A 19,927-nucleotide genomic window follows, 5' to 3' on the forward strand; every position below is an offset into this window, starting at 1 on the left:
GACTAGTATCTATGTGGACCCTACTACAGTTTAACCAGCTCAGCTATAGACTACACCAGCATGACTAGTATCTATGTGGACCCTACTACAGTTTAACCAGCTCAGCTATAGACTACACCAGCATGACTAGTATCTATGCTGACCCTACTACAGTTTAACCAGCTCAGCTATAGACTACACCAGCATGACTAGTATCTATGTGGACCCTACTATAGTTTAACCAGCTCAGCTATAGACTACACCAGCATGACTAGTATCTATGTGGACCCTACTACAGTTTAACCAGCTCAGCTATAGACTACACCAGCATGACTAGTATCTATGTGGACCCTACTACAGTTTAACCAGCTCAGCTATAGACTACACCAGCATGACTAGTATCTATGTGGACCCTACTACAGTTTAACCAGCTCAGCTATAGACTACACCAGCATGACTAGTATCTATGTGGACCCTACTACAGTTTAACCAGCTCAGCTATAGACTACACCAGCATGACTAGTATCTATGTGGACCCTACTACAGTTTAACCAGCTCAGCTATAGACTACACCAGCATGACTAGTATCTATGTGGACCCTACTACAGTTTAACCAGCTCAGCTATAGACTACACCAGCATGACTAGTATCTATGTGGACCCTACTATAGTTTAACCAGCTCAGCTATAGACTACACCAGCATGACTAGTATCTATGTGGACCCTACTACAGTTTAACCAGCTCAGCTATAGACTACACCAGCATGACTAGTATCTATGTGGACCCTACTACAGTTTAACCAGCTCAGCTATAGACTACACCAGCATGACTAGTATCTATGTGGACCCTACTACAGTTTAACCAGCTCAGCTATAGACTACACCAGCATGACTAGTATCTATGCTGACCCTACTACAGTTTAACCAGCTCAGCTATAGACTACACCAGCATGACTAGTATCTATGTGGACCCTACTACAGTTTAACCAGCTCAGCTATAGACTACACCAGCATGACTAGTATCTATGTGGACCCTACTACAGTTTAACCAGCTCAGCTATAGACTACACCAGCATGACTAGTATCTATGTGGACCCTACTACAGTTTAACCAGCTCAGCTATAGACTACACCAGCATGACTAGTATCTATGTGGACCCTACTACAGTTTAACCAGCTCAGCTATAGACTACACCAGCATGACTAGTATCTATGTGGACCCTACTACAGTTTAACCAGCTCAGCTATAGACTACACCAGCATGACTAGTATCTATGTGGACCCTACTACAGTTTAACCAGCTCAGCTATAGACTACACCAGCATGACTAGTATCTATGTGGACCCTACTACAGTTTAACCAGCTCAGCTATAGACTACACCAGCATGACTAGTATCTATGTGGACCCTACTACAGTTTAACCAGCTCAGCTATAGACTACACCAGCATGACTAGTATCTATGTGGACCCTACTACAGTTTAACCAGCTCAGCTATAGACTACACCAGCATGACTAGTATCTATGTGGACCCTACTACAGTTTAACCAGCTCAGCTATAGACTACACCAGCATGACTAGTATCTATGTGGACCCTACTACAGTTTAACCAGCTCAGCTATAGACTACACCAGCATGACTAGTATCTATGTGGACCCTACTACAGTTTAACCAGCTCAGCTATAGACTACACCAGCATGACTAGTATCTATGTGGACCCTACTACAGTTTAACCAGCTCAGCTATAGACTACACCAGCATGACTAGTATCTATGTGGACCCTACTACAGTTTAACCAGCTCAGCTATAGACTACACCAGCGTGACTAGTATCTATGTGGACCCTACTACAGTTTAACCAGCTCAGCTATAGACTACACCAGCATGACTAGTATCTATGTGGACCCTACTACAGTTTAACCAGCTCAGCTATAGACTACACCAGCATGACTAGTATCTATGTGGACCCTACTACAGTTTAACCAGCTCAGCTATAGACTACACCAGCGTGACTAGTATCTATGTGGACCCTACTACAGTTTAACCAGCTCAGCTATAGACTACACCAGCATGACTAGTATCTATGTGGACCCTACTACAGTTTAACCAGCTCAGCTATAGACTACACCAGCATGACTAGTATCTATGTGGACCCTACTACAGTTTAACCAGCTCAGCTATAGACTACACCAGCATGACTAGTATCTATGTGGACCCTACTACAGTTTAACCAGCTCAGCTATAGACTACACCAGCGTGACTAGTATCTATGTGGACCCTACTACAGTTTAACCAGCTCAGCTATAGACTACACCAGCATGACTAGTATCTATGTGGACCCTACTACAGTTTAACCAGCTCAGCTATAGACTACACCAGCATGACTAGTATCCTATGTGGACCCTACTACAGTTTAACCAGCTCAGCTATAGACTACACCAGCATGACTAGTATCTATGTGGACCCTACTACAGTTTAACCAGCTCAGCAGTACCATTATAACCATAGATACTAAACCCAGGATAGAGGGGCTGAGTGAATGTGGTCTGGACTCTGTGGAGGAGGGTCATTGTGTCAGAGACCCTGTAGAAGGACAGAGTACCTGCCTTGTGATCCAGGTACACTCCTACTCTGGAGGACTGAGGGCCTGATACTTTAGTCCCAACATTATTGTGTATGAAATAATAACCACCTCTATAGTACTGTAAACTCCAGGACTTGTTATTGTATCCAAATCCACCATCTGACCCTGTTCTGCTGATGTCTTTATATGAGACTGCTGTAATAACAACACCAGTCCTCTCCACCTCCCAGTAACAGCGTCCAGACAGACCCTCTCTACACAGAACCTGGTACTGGTTGGTGAATCTGTCTGGATGGTCAGGATATGGTTGGACTTGGCCTGTACAGGTCACCTTTCTGTTCCCTTCAGACAGAGAGAGGTGTGTGCCTGCTGTGTTTGGGTCCAGTGTGAGCTGACAGGAATCTGGGAGAAGAGCAGAGACCAATGAGGGGAGTCAGAACAATAAGTTAAGTCAGATACTGTATCTACCCTGTCTTTGATTAGAGCACAGCAGAGATCAAATCAGAGAAATATGAGGAGTCAGATAGATACCCAGTCTTTGATTAGATCTACTATTGCTATATATTTCTAGAGGGATTGTTAGGAGTGGCAGTAAAAAGAGACTGTTAGTTACTTCACAATAAAGAGACTCACATTGTAACAACTGTTCTCTGGTCTTGGGCTCTGGAGGCAGAACAACCTCCACTATATTCACTACAGACACACAAACACATTGACAGAGAGAGGGAATGTTATCATCATACCATATTCCACATGTATATGACTAGTAGGGAACTTTCAATGGTCTAAAGTTGATGTTCTGATTGTTTTCAACACACCTGTAGTGGAGATCTTGGTCCATTCTCCTTTAAGGAAGTCTTCTAGTTTCTCTCTCAGTTCAGACACAGTCTTACTCACATCTCCAAAGTACTGAAGAGGACGGACAACGATGTGGGTAAGTCTGAAGATACACTGATACTGGAGAGAGACTGATAACTCTGGGAGAGAGAGAGAGAGAGAGAGACACAGAGAGAGAGACAGAGACACAGAGAGAGAGACAGAGAGAGAGAGAGAGAGACAGAGAGAGAGAGAGAGTGAGAGAGAGACAGAGAGAGAGAGAGAGAAAGACAGAGAGAGAGAGACAGGGACACCGAGACCCAGAGAGAGGGGGACACGGACAGAGAGATACAAAGGGACACAGAGAGAGAGACACAGAGAGAGAGAGAGAAAGACAGAGAGAGAGAGACAGGGACAGAGGGACACAGAGAGAGGGACACCGAGACCCAGAGAGAGGGGGACACGGACAGAGAGACAAAGAGGGACACAGAGAGAGACACAGAGAGAGAGACACAGAGAGAGAGAGACACACAGAGAGAGAGAGAGAGAGAGAGAGAGAGAGAGAGAGAGAGACGAGAGAGAGAGACAGAGAGACAGAGAGACAGAGAGAGACAGAGTGAGAGAGAGAGAGAGAGACAGAGAGAGACAGAGAAAGACAGAGACAGAGAGAGAAAGAGAGAGAGAGAGAAAGAGAGAGAGAGAGAGAGAGAGAGAGAGAGAGACAGAGAGAGAGACAGAGAGAGAGACAGAGAGAGAGAGAGAGAGGGACACAGAGAGAGGGACACAGAGAGAGGGACACAGAGGGACACAGAGAGAGGGACACAGAGGGACAGAGAGACACAGAGAGAGGGACACAGAGAGAGGGGGGACACAGACAGAGGGACAGGGGGACACAGACAGAGGGACAGGAGGACACAGACAGAGGGACAGGAGGACACATAGGGACACAGAGAGAGAGGGACACAGAGAGACAGAGGGACACAGAGGGACAAAGAGAGAGGGACACAGAGAGAGGGACACAGAGGGACACAGAGGGCCAGAGAGAGAGATGGACAGAGAGAGGGGGGACACAGACAGAGGGACACAGACAGAGGGACAGGGGGACACAGAAAGTGGGACACAGAGAGAGGGACACAGAGAGAGGGGGACAGAGAGAGGGACAGAGAGAGAGAGAGGGACAGAGAGAGAGAGGGACAGAGGGACAGAGAGAGAGAGAGGAAGGAGAGGGGAGAGAGAGAGAGAGAGGGACAGAGAGTGAGAGAGAGAGGGACAGAGAGAGAGAGGACAACATAATGATTGAGATGAATAGTTTCACATGAAGTTCATTTCATATCACATGTAACAAGACAGTTTAGTTACCTGGAGGAAATGGATGTGATCCTCTGTGTGTGAGAGCTGCTCCAGCTCAGTGCTTCTCTTCCTCAGCTCAGCTATCTCCTGCTTCAGTTGCTCCAGGACTCCTTCAGCTTCACTCACTTGATCCTTCTCTTGGGCTCTGATCAGCTCCTTCACCTCAGAGCTCCTTCTCTCAATGGAGCGGATCAGCTCAGTAAAGATCTGATCACTGTCCTCCACTGCTGCCTGTGCAGAGCGCTGTTAAGAGAGAGAGAGAGAGAGAGAGAGAGAGAGAGAGAGAGAGAGAGAGAGAGAGAGACAGAGAGGGACAGAGAGAGAGAGAGGGACAGAGAGAGAGAGGGACAGAGAGAGAGAGGGACAGAGAGAGAGAGAGAGACAGAGAGACAGAGAGAGAGAGAGAGAGAGAGAGAGAGAGAGAGAGAGAGAGAGAGAGAGAGAGAGAGAGAGAGAGGGACAGAGAGAGAGAGAGGGACAGAGAGAGAGAGGGACAGAGAGAGAGAGGGACAGAGAGAGAGAGGGACAGAGAGAGAGAGGGACAGAGAGAGAGAGGGACAGAGAGAGAGAGGGACAGAGAGCGAGAGAGACAGAGACAGAGAGAGAGAGAGAGACAGAGACAGAGACAGAGAGAGGGACAGAGACAGAGACAGAGAGAGAGAGAGGGACAGAGAGAGAGAGAGAGAGAGGGACAGAGAGATAGCAGTTAGTTAATAGTATCTCTACTTGCAAATTCATCTTCTGCACATCTATCACTCCAGTGTTTAATTGCTAAATTGTAATTATTTCGCCACCACGGCCTATTTATTAACTTACCTCCTTTATCTTACCTCATTTGCACAACTGTATATAGACTTTTCTATTGTGTTATTGACTGTACGTTTGTTTATTCCATGTGTAACTCTGTGTTGTTGTTTGTGTCACACTGCTTTGCTTTATCTTGGCCAGGTCGCAGTTGTAAATGAGAACTTGTTCTCAACTGGCCCAACCTGGTTAAATAAAGGACTTGTTCTCAACTGGCCTACCTGTTTAAATAAAGGACTTGTTCTCAACTGGCCCACCTGGTTAAATAAAGGACTTGTTCTCAACTGGCCTACCTGGTTAAATAAAGGACTTGTTCTCAACTGGCCTACCTGGTTAAATAAAGGACTTGTTCTCAACTGGCCCACCTGGTTAAATAAAGGACTTGTTCTCTACTGGCCCACCTGGTTAAATAAAGGACTTGTTCTCAACTGCCCTGCCTGGTTAAATAAAGGACTTGTTCTCAACTAGCCCACCTGGTTAAATAAAGGACTTGTTCTCAACTGGCCTACCTGGTTAAATAAAGGACTTGTTCTCAACTGGCCCACCTGGTTAAATAAAGGACTTGTTCTCAACTGGCCTGCCTGGTTAAATAAAGGACTTGTTCTCAACTAGCCCACCTGGTTAAATAAAGGACTTGTTCTCAACTGGCCTACCTGGTTAAATAAAGGACTTGTTCTCAACTGGCCCACCTGGTTAAATAAAGGACTTGTTCTCAACTGGCCCACCTGGTTAAATAAAGGACTTGTTTCTCAACTGGCCCACCTGGTTAAATAAAGGACTTGTTCTCAACTAGCCCACCTGGTTAAATAAAGGACTTGTTCTCAACTGGCCTACCTGGTTAAATAAAGGACTTGTTCTCAACTAGCCCACCTGGTTAAATAAAGGACTTGTTCTCAACTAGGGACAGAGAGAGAGACAGAGAGAGACAGAGAGAGAGACAGAGAGAGAGACAGAGAGAGAGACAGAGAGAGAGAGAGAGGGACAGAGAGAGAGAGAGACAGAGAGAGAGAGAGAGGGACAGAGAGAGGGGACAGAGAGAGAGAGAGAGAGAGAGAGAGAAGAGAGTGAGAGAGAGAGAGGGACAGAGTGAGAGAGAGAGAGAGAGGGGACAGAGAGAGCGAGAGAGAGAGACAGAGAAAGAGAGAGAGAGTGAGAGAGAGAGAGGGACAGAGGAGAGAGAGAGAGAGAGAGAGAGAGAGAGTGAGAGACAGAGTGAGAGAGAGAGAGAGAGAGAGAGAGAGAGAGAGGGACAGACAGAGAGACAGAGAGAGAGAGAGAGACAGAGAGAGAGAGAGAGAGACAGAGAGAGAGAGAGGGACAGAGAGAGAGAGAGGGACAGAGAGAGGGACAGAGAGAGAGAGAGAGGAGAGAGAGAGAGTGAGAGAGAGAGAGGGACAGAGTGAGAGAGAGAGAGAGAGAGGGACAGAGAGAGAGAGAGAGACATGGAGGAGAGAGAGGACAGAGAGAGAGAGAGACAGAGAGAGAGAGAGACAGAGAGAGAGAGAGAGAGACAGAGAGAGAGAGGAGAGAGAGAGAGAGAGAGACAGAGAGAGAGACAGAGAGAGAGAGACAGAGAGAGAGAGACAGAGAGAGAGAGACAGAGAGATGAGAGAGAGAGAGAGAGATAGCAGTTAGTTAATACACAACCCCCTGTCACTGATGCCCCTTCCCTCCCGCTAAGCCCACCTCCGTACGGTACAGTAGCCTCTGTGCTGCTTTGAGTCAGAACGCTGCCACCCTGCTCTCCAGGTCCACCAAACCCAGTGATCAGTGGTTCCTCCCAGACCCACGGCCCAGGCACCACCCCCCCCTCCTCTCGTGTGGGTCTCAGCAGCTGCCAGGCCCTCAGTACTGCAGCATAGAAATCAGAGACCCCTGTTGTATTGAGTCTCTCCGGCCGCATGATGAAGAGCTGCTGATCCAGCCACAAACCCAATTCAGTTTTCCATAAATGGCACCAAAAAAAACTACCTTTTAATTTACCACTAAAACCTGTTCTTAGGACCAAGCCATAAAAACTGTATTATAATAATAACTGGTTTACGTTTTAACTACCAACAATTGGTAAAAACTTTCCCCTTTCGGAAACAATGGGACGACCTCAGAGTTGACAAGGTAAAACTCTGTTGTTCTGCCGCTGAACAAGGCAGTTAACCCACTGGTCCCCAGGAGGCCGTCATTGTAAATAGAATTTGTTCTTAACTGACCTGCCTGGTTAAATAAAGGTTTCATTAAAAAGTCTGGCAATAACTTAACTTTTCATTAATTAGACAGACTCCTCTAAATAATAAATATAATAAAATAACAAAACACAGTTAAATGGTAAGTACTATACATAGGTTTTATTTAAAAAATAACAATAGAACCTATTTAGTACTATAATGGTATTTACTAACATAATATTATTACTATAATAGTTTCTAAAGGGGTTCTAGGCTACCCTACCCTAGAATTAGGGTTCAGGATAAAACAGGTTATACGTAGGGTTAGAGTTTCTGTACAGCACTTTGTGACATCTGCTGACGTAAAAAGGTCTTTATAAATACATTAGATTGATTGTTAGGTTCAGGGTATTTAAAGAGATAAACTGTATGGGTTTATATCTCTCTTGCTCCTCCCTGTGGTCTTCTGTGGGAACTACATACCTCATTCACCACACTTGATAGGCTCATAATCTGAGGTAGCAACTGAGTCAGAGCTACAAATCAATGATCTCCACCTATCCATTAGGTTTACAACTCAGTGAACCTGCGCAGCATTCTCTCTATTTGATGTCTACGAACCAACAGATTTCAACGATTATCATATTACCCAGCAGCCATTTAGAAACAAATAAAATAAGGTTATTTCTTTTTATTCTTTCTTCTGACTGTTTAAATCGGCCACATCTTGAAAAAGAGAACAGGGACATGCGATTTGTTGAGAATTTACACCTTTTTATATATAAAAAATATAGATATACAGTTAACCATGACCAGAACATGTTTAACGTTTGAAGGCTTTGCGCCAACCATCCCTGTAGGACACTACAATCTATAACCAGGTGAACATTGAGCTTCCTCACCAAGTAGCTGTAACCTAGTTAATAATAAGTCACCTGAGGTAAACCTACAAGGATAGTTAATAATAAGTTACCTGAGGTAAACCTACAAGGATAGTTAATAATAAGTTACCTGAGGTAAACCTACAAGGATAGTTAATAATAAGTTACCTGAGGTAAACCTACAAGGATAGTTAATAATCAGTTACCTGAGGTAAACCTACAAGGATAGTTAATAATAAGTTACCTGAGGTAAACCTACAAGGATAGTTAATAAGTTACCTGAGGTAAACCTACAAGGTTAACGCGGGCTGGAAGAGAATTACTTCAAAACCACAGCAAACAGCTGGGACATATAGTAATATTATATATATATAATATTATATCACTGGGCTCCTGTGTGCTAACAAACCCTGTGTACCACCCCTCCCCTGTTTAACCTTGAATTTCGTTCAGAAAACCACTTCCACATTTAGCAAAACGAACCAACTCTTAACGGATCTGTTCGGTGGTAATAAACGGAGGCAGATTAGACACCACTACTCTTGTCGAAATCAGCACCAACACAACCCCTCACATAAATCATACTGGTAACTAGCCGGGTAACAAGACTCACCTTTTACATTACCACAACCACCGCCTTGTTCATTCTGGATACAGAGTGTATATGTTCCTCTCCCACCTGTTCACCGACCAGGATCAATAATTCCTCCACACCATTCTCCACAACGCACCTGAAGAGACAGCGTTTCTTCTCCACTCGGTTGAGGACATCAAACTACCCTACTCCCCCCTCAACTCTAACCGATAAACAGAGGAAACCGATAAACAAACCCTCCCACCATGACAAAATACATTTGGAAAATAGGCAAAAGAATAGCTGCACTCTTTACGAACGACAAAACCTCACGTTACCAACTTCTTCTTCTTCTTCTATGGTATAATGGCGGTCCTCAAACCAACGTTAAAGGAGCGTGGCGCCTCCTACTGTGCTGGAGTGTGTTCAATCACGGTTTACACCATTTCTAAATCCTCCTACCTAACTCAGTACTTCTGAGAAAATAAAAAAGATCCCTACTAACTTCTAATAGACCCTCCCCCATCCCCCAAATCCCTTCCAACCCCCCATCCAACCCCGTCCAACCTCAATGACCCTACACTTCAATCTTTCCCTCTCTTCAACATCCTTACAACAATATAACAACACATGCTCCACCGTTTCATTGACAATACCCTCCAGACACAAACCATTCACATGCTGCCAACCAGATGGAAGGACCAGTTCAATGTACAAGGTCCTAAACACAATCGAGGAAACACCACCTCTTCCTTCCTAATCTGACCTTTGAACCTTGGTCCACCGACCTTTCTTTGGAGGGCATATAAATGCCGTCCCTTGTGCTCAGACTCCCATCTCTTCTGCCACACATCTATCAAAACGGCTCTGATCTCACATTTGTCCTCACCTCTACCCAGTGGAACATTAATATATATTAGATCTTGTTTTAAAGTTATTTTAGCTAACTAGTCTACAATTTCATTCCATTCCACACCTGAATGTGCTGGGACCCAGCAGAATCTCACTACTAGACCCATTCTCTCAATTCTCCATAATAACATTAATACCTCCAATAGTAGGTCACTCCTAATAGATTTACCAGATGATAAACTATTCAATACAGACAGAGAATCTGAGGATACTATAACTCTAACAGGCTGTACGTCCTCCACCCACTGGAGGACAACTATTATCACCAACAGTTCAACTGAGTACACTGACAGTTCATCTGTTAGTCTTCTACATATCTGCACATCACATTCAGGAAGGTAAACACCTGCTCCTGTGGGCCCACTATCTGGGCCCTTGGATCCATCTGTGAAAAGAGGTAAAAAAAAGCATAACAACTTCTACCAATGTAATTGTCAACCAGTTTCCCTTTATCACTGACTTCTGACCCAATCTTTCCTTTTGTCTACCAAGGTTAGATCAACAACAGGATCTGGGAGTAACCATGGAGGAACATCTCCTATCACCACAGAAAGGGCCAACCTCCAACTCCCTGAAACTACTCTCATCAGCAAGCTTTCCAACTGTCCAACCAAAACCACTGCCTTGTCTACTAGTATATTCCCAACAGTCATCTAGAACAGTAGCAGTGGGATGCTCAACCTCACAGCCTTTCAACCCAATAAGCTAATGACAACATCAGGCCAACTAACCCTACACTCATTAAAACCCACTACCCCCATTCCACTACTTTGACCCTATCTGCTCCTGCACCAGGCCAACTAACCCTACACTCATTAAAACCCACTACCCCCATTCCAATACTTTGACCCTATCTGCTCCTGCACCAGGCCAACTAACCCTACACTCATTAAAACCCACTACCCCATTCCACTACTTTGACCCTATCTGCTCCTGCACCAGGCCAACTAACCCTACACTCATTAAAACCCACTACCCCATTCCACTACTTTGACCCTATCTGCTCCTGCACCAGGCCAACTAACCCTACACTCATTAAAACCCCACTACCCCATTCCACTACTTTGACCCTATCTGCTCCTGCACCAGGCCAACTAACCATACACTCATTAAAACCCACTACCCCATTCCACTACTTTGACCCTATCTGCTCCTGCACCAGGCCAACTAACCCTACACTCATTAAAACCCACTACCCCATTCCACTACTTTGACCCTATCTGCTCCTGCACCAGGCCAACTAACCCTACACTCATTAAAACCCACTACCCCATTCCACTACTTTGACCCTATCTGCTCCTGCACCAGGCCAACTAACCCTACACTCATTAAAACCCACTACCCCATTCCACTACTTTGACCCTATCTGCTCCTGCACCAGGCCAACTAACCCTACACTCATTAAAACCCACTACCCCCATTCCACTACTTTGACCCTATCTGCTCCTGCACCAGGCCAACTAACCCTACACTCATTAAAACCCACTACCCCATTCCACTACTTTGACCCTATCTGCTCCTGCACCAGGCCAACTAACCCTACACTCATTAAAACCCACTACCCCATTCCACTACTTTGACCCTATCTGCTCCTGCACCAGGCCAACGACCTGGGAGGACGGGACACCACCACTCAACACACCCTGGAACTCTTCTGATGTCAAATCTAGTATGACCAAATACTTCTCTGCAGCTGCCACCAAAACATATTTTTTTCTGTGATTTACATTCCATTTCTGCGGTACAGTTGATAACCATTTGCTATGAACACTAAGAAGCCAACCTTACTGAAGCATATATCACTGTTTGGCCCATCCCTCTGTGCTGTCACAGATCTACTACTCACAGGGATCCTCTCAGGATCCCTCAGCCTTGACCCATCCTCCTCTACTTTCTTCACTGCCTCAGCAGTGACAACCTGTTCCCAACAGTGGGGTCAGTGGGATTGGATAGGGGCCCCTCTACCTCTCTCTCTCTCTCTCTCTCTGACTGGAGGAGACAGGTGAAATGGTGTGTCTCCTCTGGTCAACAATACTCACCTTGAGAGACTCCACAGCCTGTTGGAGCTCCTTCAGCTCCTTCTCTCTCTCCTGGAATCTCTGCTGGACCTTCTGCTGACTCATCCCCAGCTGCCTCTGTGGAGAATCACTCTTCAATGAGCTATCAAGCTTTATTAGTCCAGTAGATCAATAGTATAGTAATGTGACATAGGGCCCATAGAGAGGAAGGTCTAAAAAATGGATGGTCCATTTACTAAATGATATTTATTTGTTGCTATGTGAATGATTATAGTTTTTATGGTAGGACTACATGTATCAACGGGTTGAGACTGAACTTTGGACTCATAAAAGGGCATTCAGAATGATAATAGTCTTTGACATTATAAAATGGTGATACATCTGGAGAATCTGGGTTGACATATCTATATACTCAAGGTTTGTGTTCATATTTGTTCTGCTGAGGATTCATTTCATTTCAATGATCTCATATTCAAACAGCCTTAGTTCCTACTGTATCTTGAATTCTTTGTTTATCAGACAGTCACCAATAAGTTGTTCTGGTCTTACCTGTTTCTCAGTCCTCTCTGCTGCAGCTGACACTGTATCATGGCCTTTATGTTCATCCATTGTACACTGATAACAGATACACTGCTGATCGGTACGACAGTAAACCTCCAGCAGTTTGTCATGATGAGAGCAGATCTTCTCCTGTAGTTGTGCGGTGGCTTTGACCAGCTTGTGCCTCTTCAAAGCAGGAGATTCGTAGTGAGATTGGAGGTGAGTCTCACAGTAAGAGGCCAGACACACCAGACAGGACATGAGGGCTTTCTGCTTTCTGGTCCCAGTGCAGAAATCACACGCCACATCTCTAGGTCCAGCATAGCACAGAGCAGGAGGGGGAGCAGCCTGGAGTCCTGTCTTCTTCAGTTTCTCCACCAGCTCAGCCAATAGGTTACTTTTTGTCAGAATAGGCCTTGGAGTGAAGGTCTGTCTGCACTGAGGACAGCTATAGACCCCTTTCAGAACATCCTGATCCCAGCAGCCCTCAATACAGCTCCTACAGTAACTGTGTCCACAGGGGATGGTGACTGGTTCCTTCAGTAGATCCAGACAGACAGAACAACAGAACTGGTCCTGGTCCAGCAGAACTCCCTGTTGAGCCATTTGGACGGTTGTTCACTCTCACACAGACAGACGAGACAGAGACTCAGATCAGTTTCGTTTCCTCAGAAGACAGTTTGTGAAGGGGGATGGATTTCCTGGTTCTGCCAGAGGGGTGGGGTTAGAGGGAGGGAGGGAGGGGTTAGAGGAATGCAGGAAGAGAGAGAGGAACTGCAAGCAACATCAAGAGGGAGACAAATAGTTTTGTTCCAATGTTAGAGCCCTTAACATATAAATAGTGTTAACCCAGTATCAGTATCAATAGTGTTAACCCAGTATCAGTATCAATAGGGTTAACCCAGTATCAGTATCAATAGTGTTAACCCAGTATCAGTATCAATAGGGTTAACCCAGTATCAGTATCAATAGTGTTAACACAGTATCAGTATAAATAGTGTTAACCCAGTATCAGTATCAATAGGGTTAACCCAGTATCAGTATCAATAGGGTTAACCCAGTATCAGTATCAATAGTGTTAACCCGGTATCAGTATCAATAGGGTTAACCCAGTATCAGTATCAATAGGGTTAACCCAGTATCTGTATAAATAGTGTTAACCCAGTATCAGTATCAATAGGGTTAACCCAGTATCAGTATTAATAGGGTTAACCCAGTATCAGTATTAATAGGGTTAACCCAGTATCAGTATAAATAGGGTTAACCCAGTATCAGTATAAATAGGGTTAACCCAGTTTCAGTATTTGTAGGGTTAACCCAGTATCAATAGTGTTAACCCAGTATCAGTATCAATAGGGTTAACCCAGTATCAGTATCAATAGGGTTAACCCAGTATCAGTATCAATAGTGTTAACCCAGTATCAGTATCAACAGTGTTAACCCAGTATCGGAATCAATAGTGTTAACCCAGTATCAGTATTAATAGGGTTAACCCAGTATCAATAGTGTTAACCCAGTATCAGTATCAATAGGGTTAACCCAGTATCAGTATCAATAGGGTTAACCCAGTATCAGTATCAATAGTGTTAACCCAGTATCAGTATCAATAGTGTTAACCCAGTATCAATATCAATAGGGTTAACCCAGTATCAGTATCAATAGTGTTAACCCAGTATCAGTATCAATAGTGTTAACCCAGTATCAATATCAATAGGGTTAACCCAGTATCAGTATCAATAGGGTTAACCCAGTATCAATATCAACAGTGTTAACCCATTATGGTATCAATAGTGTTAACCCAGTATCAGTATTAATAGGGTTAACCCAGTATCAATAGTGTTAACCCAGTATCAGTATCAATAGGGTTAACCCAGTATCAGTATCAATAGGGTTAACCCAGTATCAGTATCAATAGTGTTAACCCAGTATCAGTATCAATAGTGTTAACCCAGTATCAATATCAATAGGGTTAACCCAGTATCAGTATCAATAGGGTTAACCCAGAATCAGTATTAATAGTGTGAACCCAGTATCAGTATCAATAGGGTTAACCCAGTATCAGTATCAATAGTGTTAACCCAGTATCAGTATCAATAGGGTTAACCCAGTATCAGTATCAATAGGGTTAACCCAGTATCAGTATTAATAGGGTTAACCCAGTATCAGTATAAATAGGGTTAACCCAGTATCAGTATTAATAGGTTTAACCCAGTATCAGTATTAATAGTGTTAACCCAGTATCAGTATTAATAGTGTTAACCCAGTATCAGTATTAATAGGGTTAACCCAGTATCAGTATTAATAGGGTTAACCCAGTATCAGTATCAATAGGGTTAACCCAGTATCAGTATCAATAGGGTTAACCCAGTATCAGTATTAATAGGGTTAACCCAGTATCAGTATCAATAGTGTTAACCCAGTATCAGTATCAATAGTGTTAACCCAGTATCAGTATTAATAGGGTTAACCCAGTATCAGTATCAATAGGGTTAACCCAGTATCAGTATCAATAGGGTTAACCCAGTATCAGTATCAATAGGGTTAACCCAGTATCAATAGGGTTAACCCAGTATCAGTATCAATAGTGTTAACCCAGTATCAGTATCAATAGTGTTAACCCAGTATCAATATCAATAGGGTTAACCCAGTATCAGTATAAATAGGGTTAACCCAGTATCAGTATGTTAATTAGTCCCGTGCTTCGACTACTCAGACCCCTCACACATCCGGTCCATTCTGATGTTCTCACAGACACCATACCACTTCTGACACCAATGTAGCAAACAGCTGGGCAGGGAAGTGAACCCAGGTCGCACATGTAAAAGGCCAACAACCTACGCATCGCGCCATTGGCACCAATTGGGTCACTTAGTTGGAATTGTGAAGTGGCTCAATTACATTATCATATGAAATGTAGAGAATCACTACACTATAGAGGAACTATTATACAATTACATTATCATATGAAATGTAGAGGATCACTACACTATAGAGGAACTATGATACAATTAAATTATCATATGAAATGTAGAGAATCACTACACTATAGAGGAACTATGATACAATTACATTATCATATGAAATGTAGAGGATCACTACACTATAGAGGAACTATGATACAATTACATTATCATATGAAATGTAGAGGCTCACTACACTATAGAGGAACTATGATACAATTACATTATCATATGAAATGTAGAGGATCACTACACTATAGAGGAACTATAATACAATTACATTATCATATGAAATGTAGAGGATCACTACACTATAGAGGAACTATGATACAATTACATTATCATATGAAATGTAGAGGATCACTACACTATAGTGGAACTATGATACAATTACATTATCATATGAAATGTAGAGGATCACTACATTATAGTGGAACTATGATATAATTACATTATCATATGAAATGTAAAATGTCGAAGTATAATATCTGAATATTGATATATTGAATTTGACTTGACCACGTCCAGTCTGCTCCATTTATATGATTAAACTGACACCAACCTGTCTCAGTAGTAGTAGACTGTTAGGAGTGTTTTACTGTCATTCACTATACTAACATTACACCAACCTGTCTCAGTAGTAGTAGACTGTTAGGAGTGTTTTACTGTCATTCACTATACTAACATTACACCAACCTGTCTCAGTAGTAGTAGACTGTTAGGAGTGTTTTACTGTCATTCACTATACTAACATTACATTTAATTTATCTACACACTTTACTATAATCCCTGGCAGGATTCTCACCTTGAAACTTCATTGCGATTATTTTCTGTTCTGTTCTGAATATTCTGATGGGTGAGGCCTGAGCTGGAATGTGAAGCTAACTGAAGCTGGCTAGCTTTAGAAAAACAGTATATCAAGCCTGTATCATAGTATACCCCTCAGGCTACGTTCAGGTTTCAGCAAGAGGCAGGTATCAACATGCCGAGTCGTAGGCAACAACCTGGGTTGTATTCATTAGTTTACTCCACAGCCAACAGTTTTAAGATGTTAAATAAAACATAAACCGTTTACTCTAAACGCTGTACAATGTGACCTAAACGGTTTCTGTTGCCAAACGTTTTGCTACGGTGGGCACTAATGAATACACACAAACTGTTTTGAGGAAGTGTAAGTTGTTGTTAGTCTCTCGAACAATATTTATTTGTCTCTCTTTCACACAACATACCTTCCTGAGTGAAAAGAGTTAACTGTAGATTATAAAGAGAAAATGTTTGTTTGTTGCTAGTTGTGTTTTAAGCCTGTTTTGAGAAGACAAGTGTATAGACCTATGATACAGTACACTCTTAGAATAAAGGGTTCCAAACGGGTCCTCCGGCCGTCCCCATAGGAGAACGCTTTTGGGTTCCAGGTAGAACCCTTCTGGCTTCCATGTAGAACCCTCTGTGGAAAGGGTTCTTCACGGAACCCAAAAGTGTTCTACCTAGTACCAAAAAAAGGGTTCTACAAAGGGTTCTCCTATGGGGACAGCCAAAGAACCCTTTTAGATTGTAGATAGTGTAGGAGCGATCACCCTGGGGCACACAGATGGGCACAGAACGAATTCACCCCACGCATCTAATTTATATCCAAAACATTTTAAGGAGAGTAGGACTATTATCACACTGTCCACCAAAAATATCATCAACTATATTAATACACACAACAATATCATCAACTATATTAATATACATAACAATATCAACTATATTAATACACACAACAATACCATCAACTATATTAATACACACAACAATATCATCAACTATATTAATACACATAACAATCGTCGTCTTACCGTCTTACCGATCATTCGGTCGTTGAAAGTTACTTTCGTTTGCTCTGCTCATTTACATATCAGGTTCTACCTGTTCTCTCTCCGAGTCCCTCTCTCTTTACAGCTCTTACAATGAGCCTTGGCAAACATTCTACAACTGTCTGGAAGTCTATTGGAGGGATGTGAAACCATTCTTCCACAAGAAATTACATCATTTGGTGTTTAATTGATGGTAAGTTTTCAATTGTGTTGAGACTCTGACCTGTCCAATGAGCCACATTGATTAAAGAATCCTACAGTACCAAAACACCCTCTCACTCTCTCACACACACACACACACACACACACACACACACACACACACACACACACACACACACACACACACACACACACACACACACACACACACACACACACACATACAGACTCACAAACAGTGCAGTAATTAGAACCCCTATAGCAGCTATAAGTACTACAGTCTTCTCAACACTCCCCTTCTCTGCCTCTCTCCATCACTTTCTCTGTGTCATCTGTTGCTGTCTCTGTGTCTTGTCTGGTGTCTCTCTCCATCATATCCTATTCTTCTGTTGCTGTCTCTGTGTCTGGTCTGGTGTCTCTCTCCATCATATCCTATTCTTCTGTTGCTGTCTCTGTGTCTTGTCTGGTGTCTCTCTCCATCACCAGAATAATTGGTGAGGGTTAGGCCTACTACAATACAACATTCAAAACATGAAAACACAACTACATAACTAGCCTGTCCAACCTCTCTTTCGTATCGTCTGAGATCGCTAAAGACTGGAAAGCGGTCATCCCCCTCTTCAAAGGGGGTGACACTCTAGACCCAAACTGTTACAGACCTATATCTATCCTACCCTACCTTTCTAAAGTCTTCGAAAGCCAAGTTAATAAACAGATCACCGACCATCTAGAATTCCACCGTACCTTCTCCGCTATGCAATCTGGTTTCAGAGCTGATCATGGGTGCACCTCAGCAACGCTCAAGGTCCTCAACGATATCATAATCGCCATTGATAAAAGACAATACTGTGCAGCCGTCTTCATCGACCTGGCCAAGGCTTTCGACTCTGTCAATCACCGTATTCTTATCAGCAGACTCAACAGCCTTGGTTTCTCAAATGACTGCCTCGCCTGGTTCACCAACTACTTCTCAGATAGAGTTCAGTGTGTCAAATCGGAGGGCCTGTTGTCCGGGCCTCTGGCAGTCTCTATGGGGGTGCCACAGGGTTCAATTCTCGGGCCGACTCTTTTCTCTGTATACATCAATGATGTTGCTCTTGCTGCTGGTGATTCTCTGATCCACCTCTACGCAGACGACACCATTCTGTATACTTCTGGCCCTTCTTTGGACACTGTGTTAACAACCCTCCAGACGAGCTTCAATGCCATACAACTCTCCTTCCGTGGCCTCCAACTGCTCTTAAATGTAAGTAAAACTAAACCCATGCTCTTCAACCGATCGCTGCCTGCACCTGCCCGCCCGTCCAGCATCACTACTCTGGACGCTTCTGACTTAGAATATGTGGACAACTACATATACCTAGGTGTCTGGTTAGACTGTAAACTCTCCTTCCAGACTCACATCAAACATCTCCAATCCAAAGTTAAATCTAGAATCGGCGTCCTATTTCGCAACAAAGCATCCTTCACTCATGCTGTGAAACATACCCTCGTAAAACTGACTATCCTACCGATCCTTGACTTCGGCGATGTCATTTACAATATAGCCTCCAACACTCTACTCAGCAAATTGGATGTAGTCTACCACAGTGCCATCCGTTTTGTCACCAAAGCCCGATATACTACCCATCACTGCGACCTGTATGCTCTCGTTGGCTGGCCCTCACTTCATATTCATCGCCAAACCCACTGGCTCCAGGTCATCTATAAGCCTTTGCTAGGTAAAGCCCTGCCTTATCTCAGCTCACTGGTCACAATAGCAGCACCCACCAGTAGCACGTGCTCCAGCAGGTATATCTCACTGGTCACCCCCAAAGCCAACTCCTCATTTGTCCACCTTTCCTTCCAGTTCCCTGCTGCCAATGACTGGAACGAACTGCAAAAATCACTGAAGCAGGTGACTTATATCTCCCTCATTAACTTCAAGCATCAGCTGTCAGAGCAGCTTACCGATCATTGCACCTGTACATAGCCCATCTGTACATTGCCCAACCAACTACCTCATCCCCATTTTGTAATTTCCTTTATCCTTTGCACCCCAGTATCTCTACTTGCACATTCATCTTCTGCACATCTATCATTCCAGTGTTTAATTGCTAAATTGTAATTATTTTTCCCCTCTGGCCTATTTATTGCCTTCCCTAATCTTACTACATTTGCACACACTGTATATAGACCTTTCTATTGTGTTATTGACTGTACGTTGGTTTATTGTCATAAACTTCATCGTCTGAAGAGGAAAAATCATCGGACCAATATGCAGCGGGTATATTGCTCATCTTAGTATTTATTGAAGGTAAACTCAAACAAACTCAAACAAAATAACGACGATAA

At 43.5% G+C, this 19,927-nt stretch overlaps 1 protein-coding gene across 1 annotated transcript; it reads right to left on the reverse strand.

The window, feature by feature from the left end:
• Window positions 1-4,691: 4,691 nt before the first annotated feature.
• LOC145866954 (E3 ubiquitin/ISG15 ligase TRIM25-like) lies at window positions 4,692-13,488 on the reverse strand. The gene is made up of 3 exons (XM_082971014.1): window positions 12,625-13,488; window positions 12,097-12,192; window positions 4,692-4,967 (listed from the first exon to the last, which is right to left on the reverse strand). Exons 1-3 carry the CDS (start codon window positions 13,219-13,221, stop codon window positions 4,707-4,709), a joined length of 954 nt encoding a protein of 317 aa, XP_082827140.1. The 5' UTR covers window positions 13,222-13,488; the 3' UTR covers window positions 4,692-4,706.
• Window positions 13,489-19,927: the final 6,439 nt, after the last annotated feature.

Source organism: Salmo salar, unplaced genomic scaffold (genome assembly GCF_965601325.2).
Source record: "Salmo salar unplaced genomic scaffold, fSalSal1 ptg000136l, whole genome shotgun sequence".
Taxonomy (NCBI): Eukaryota; Metazoa; Chordata; class Actinopteri; order Salmoniformes; family Salmonidae; genus Salmo; species Salmo salar.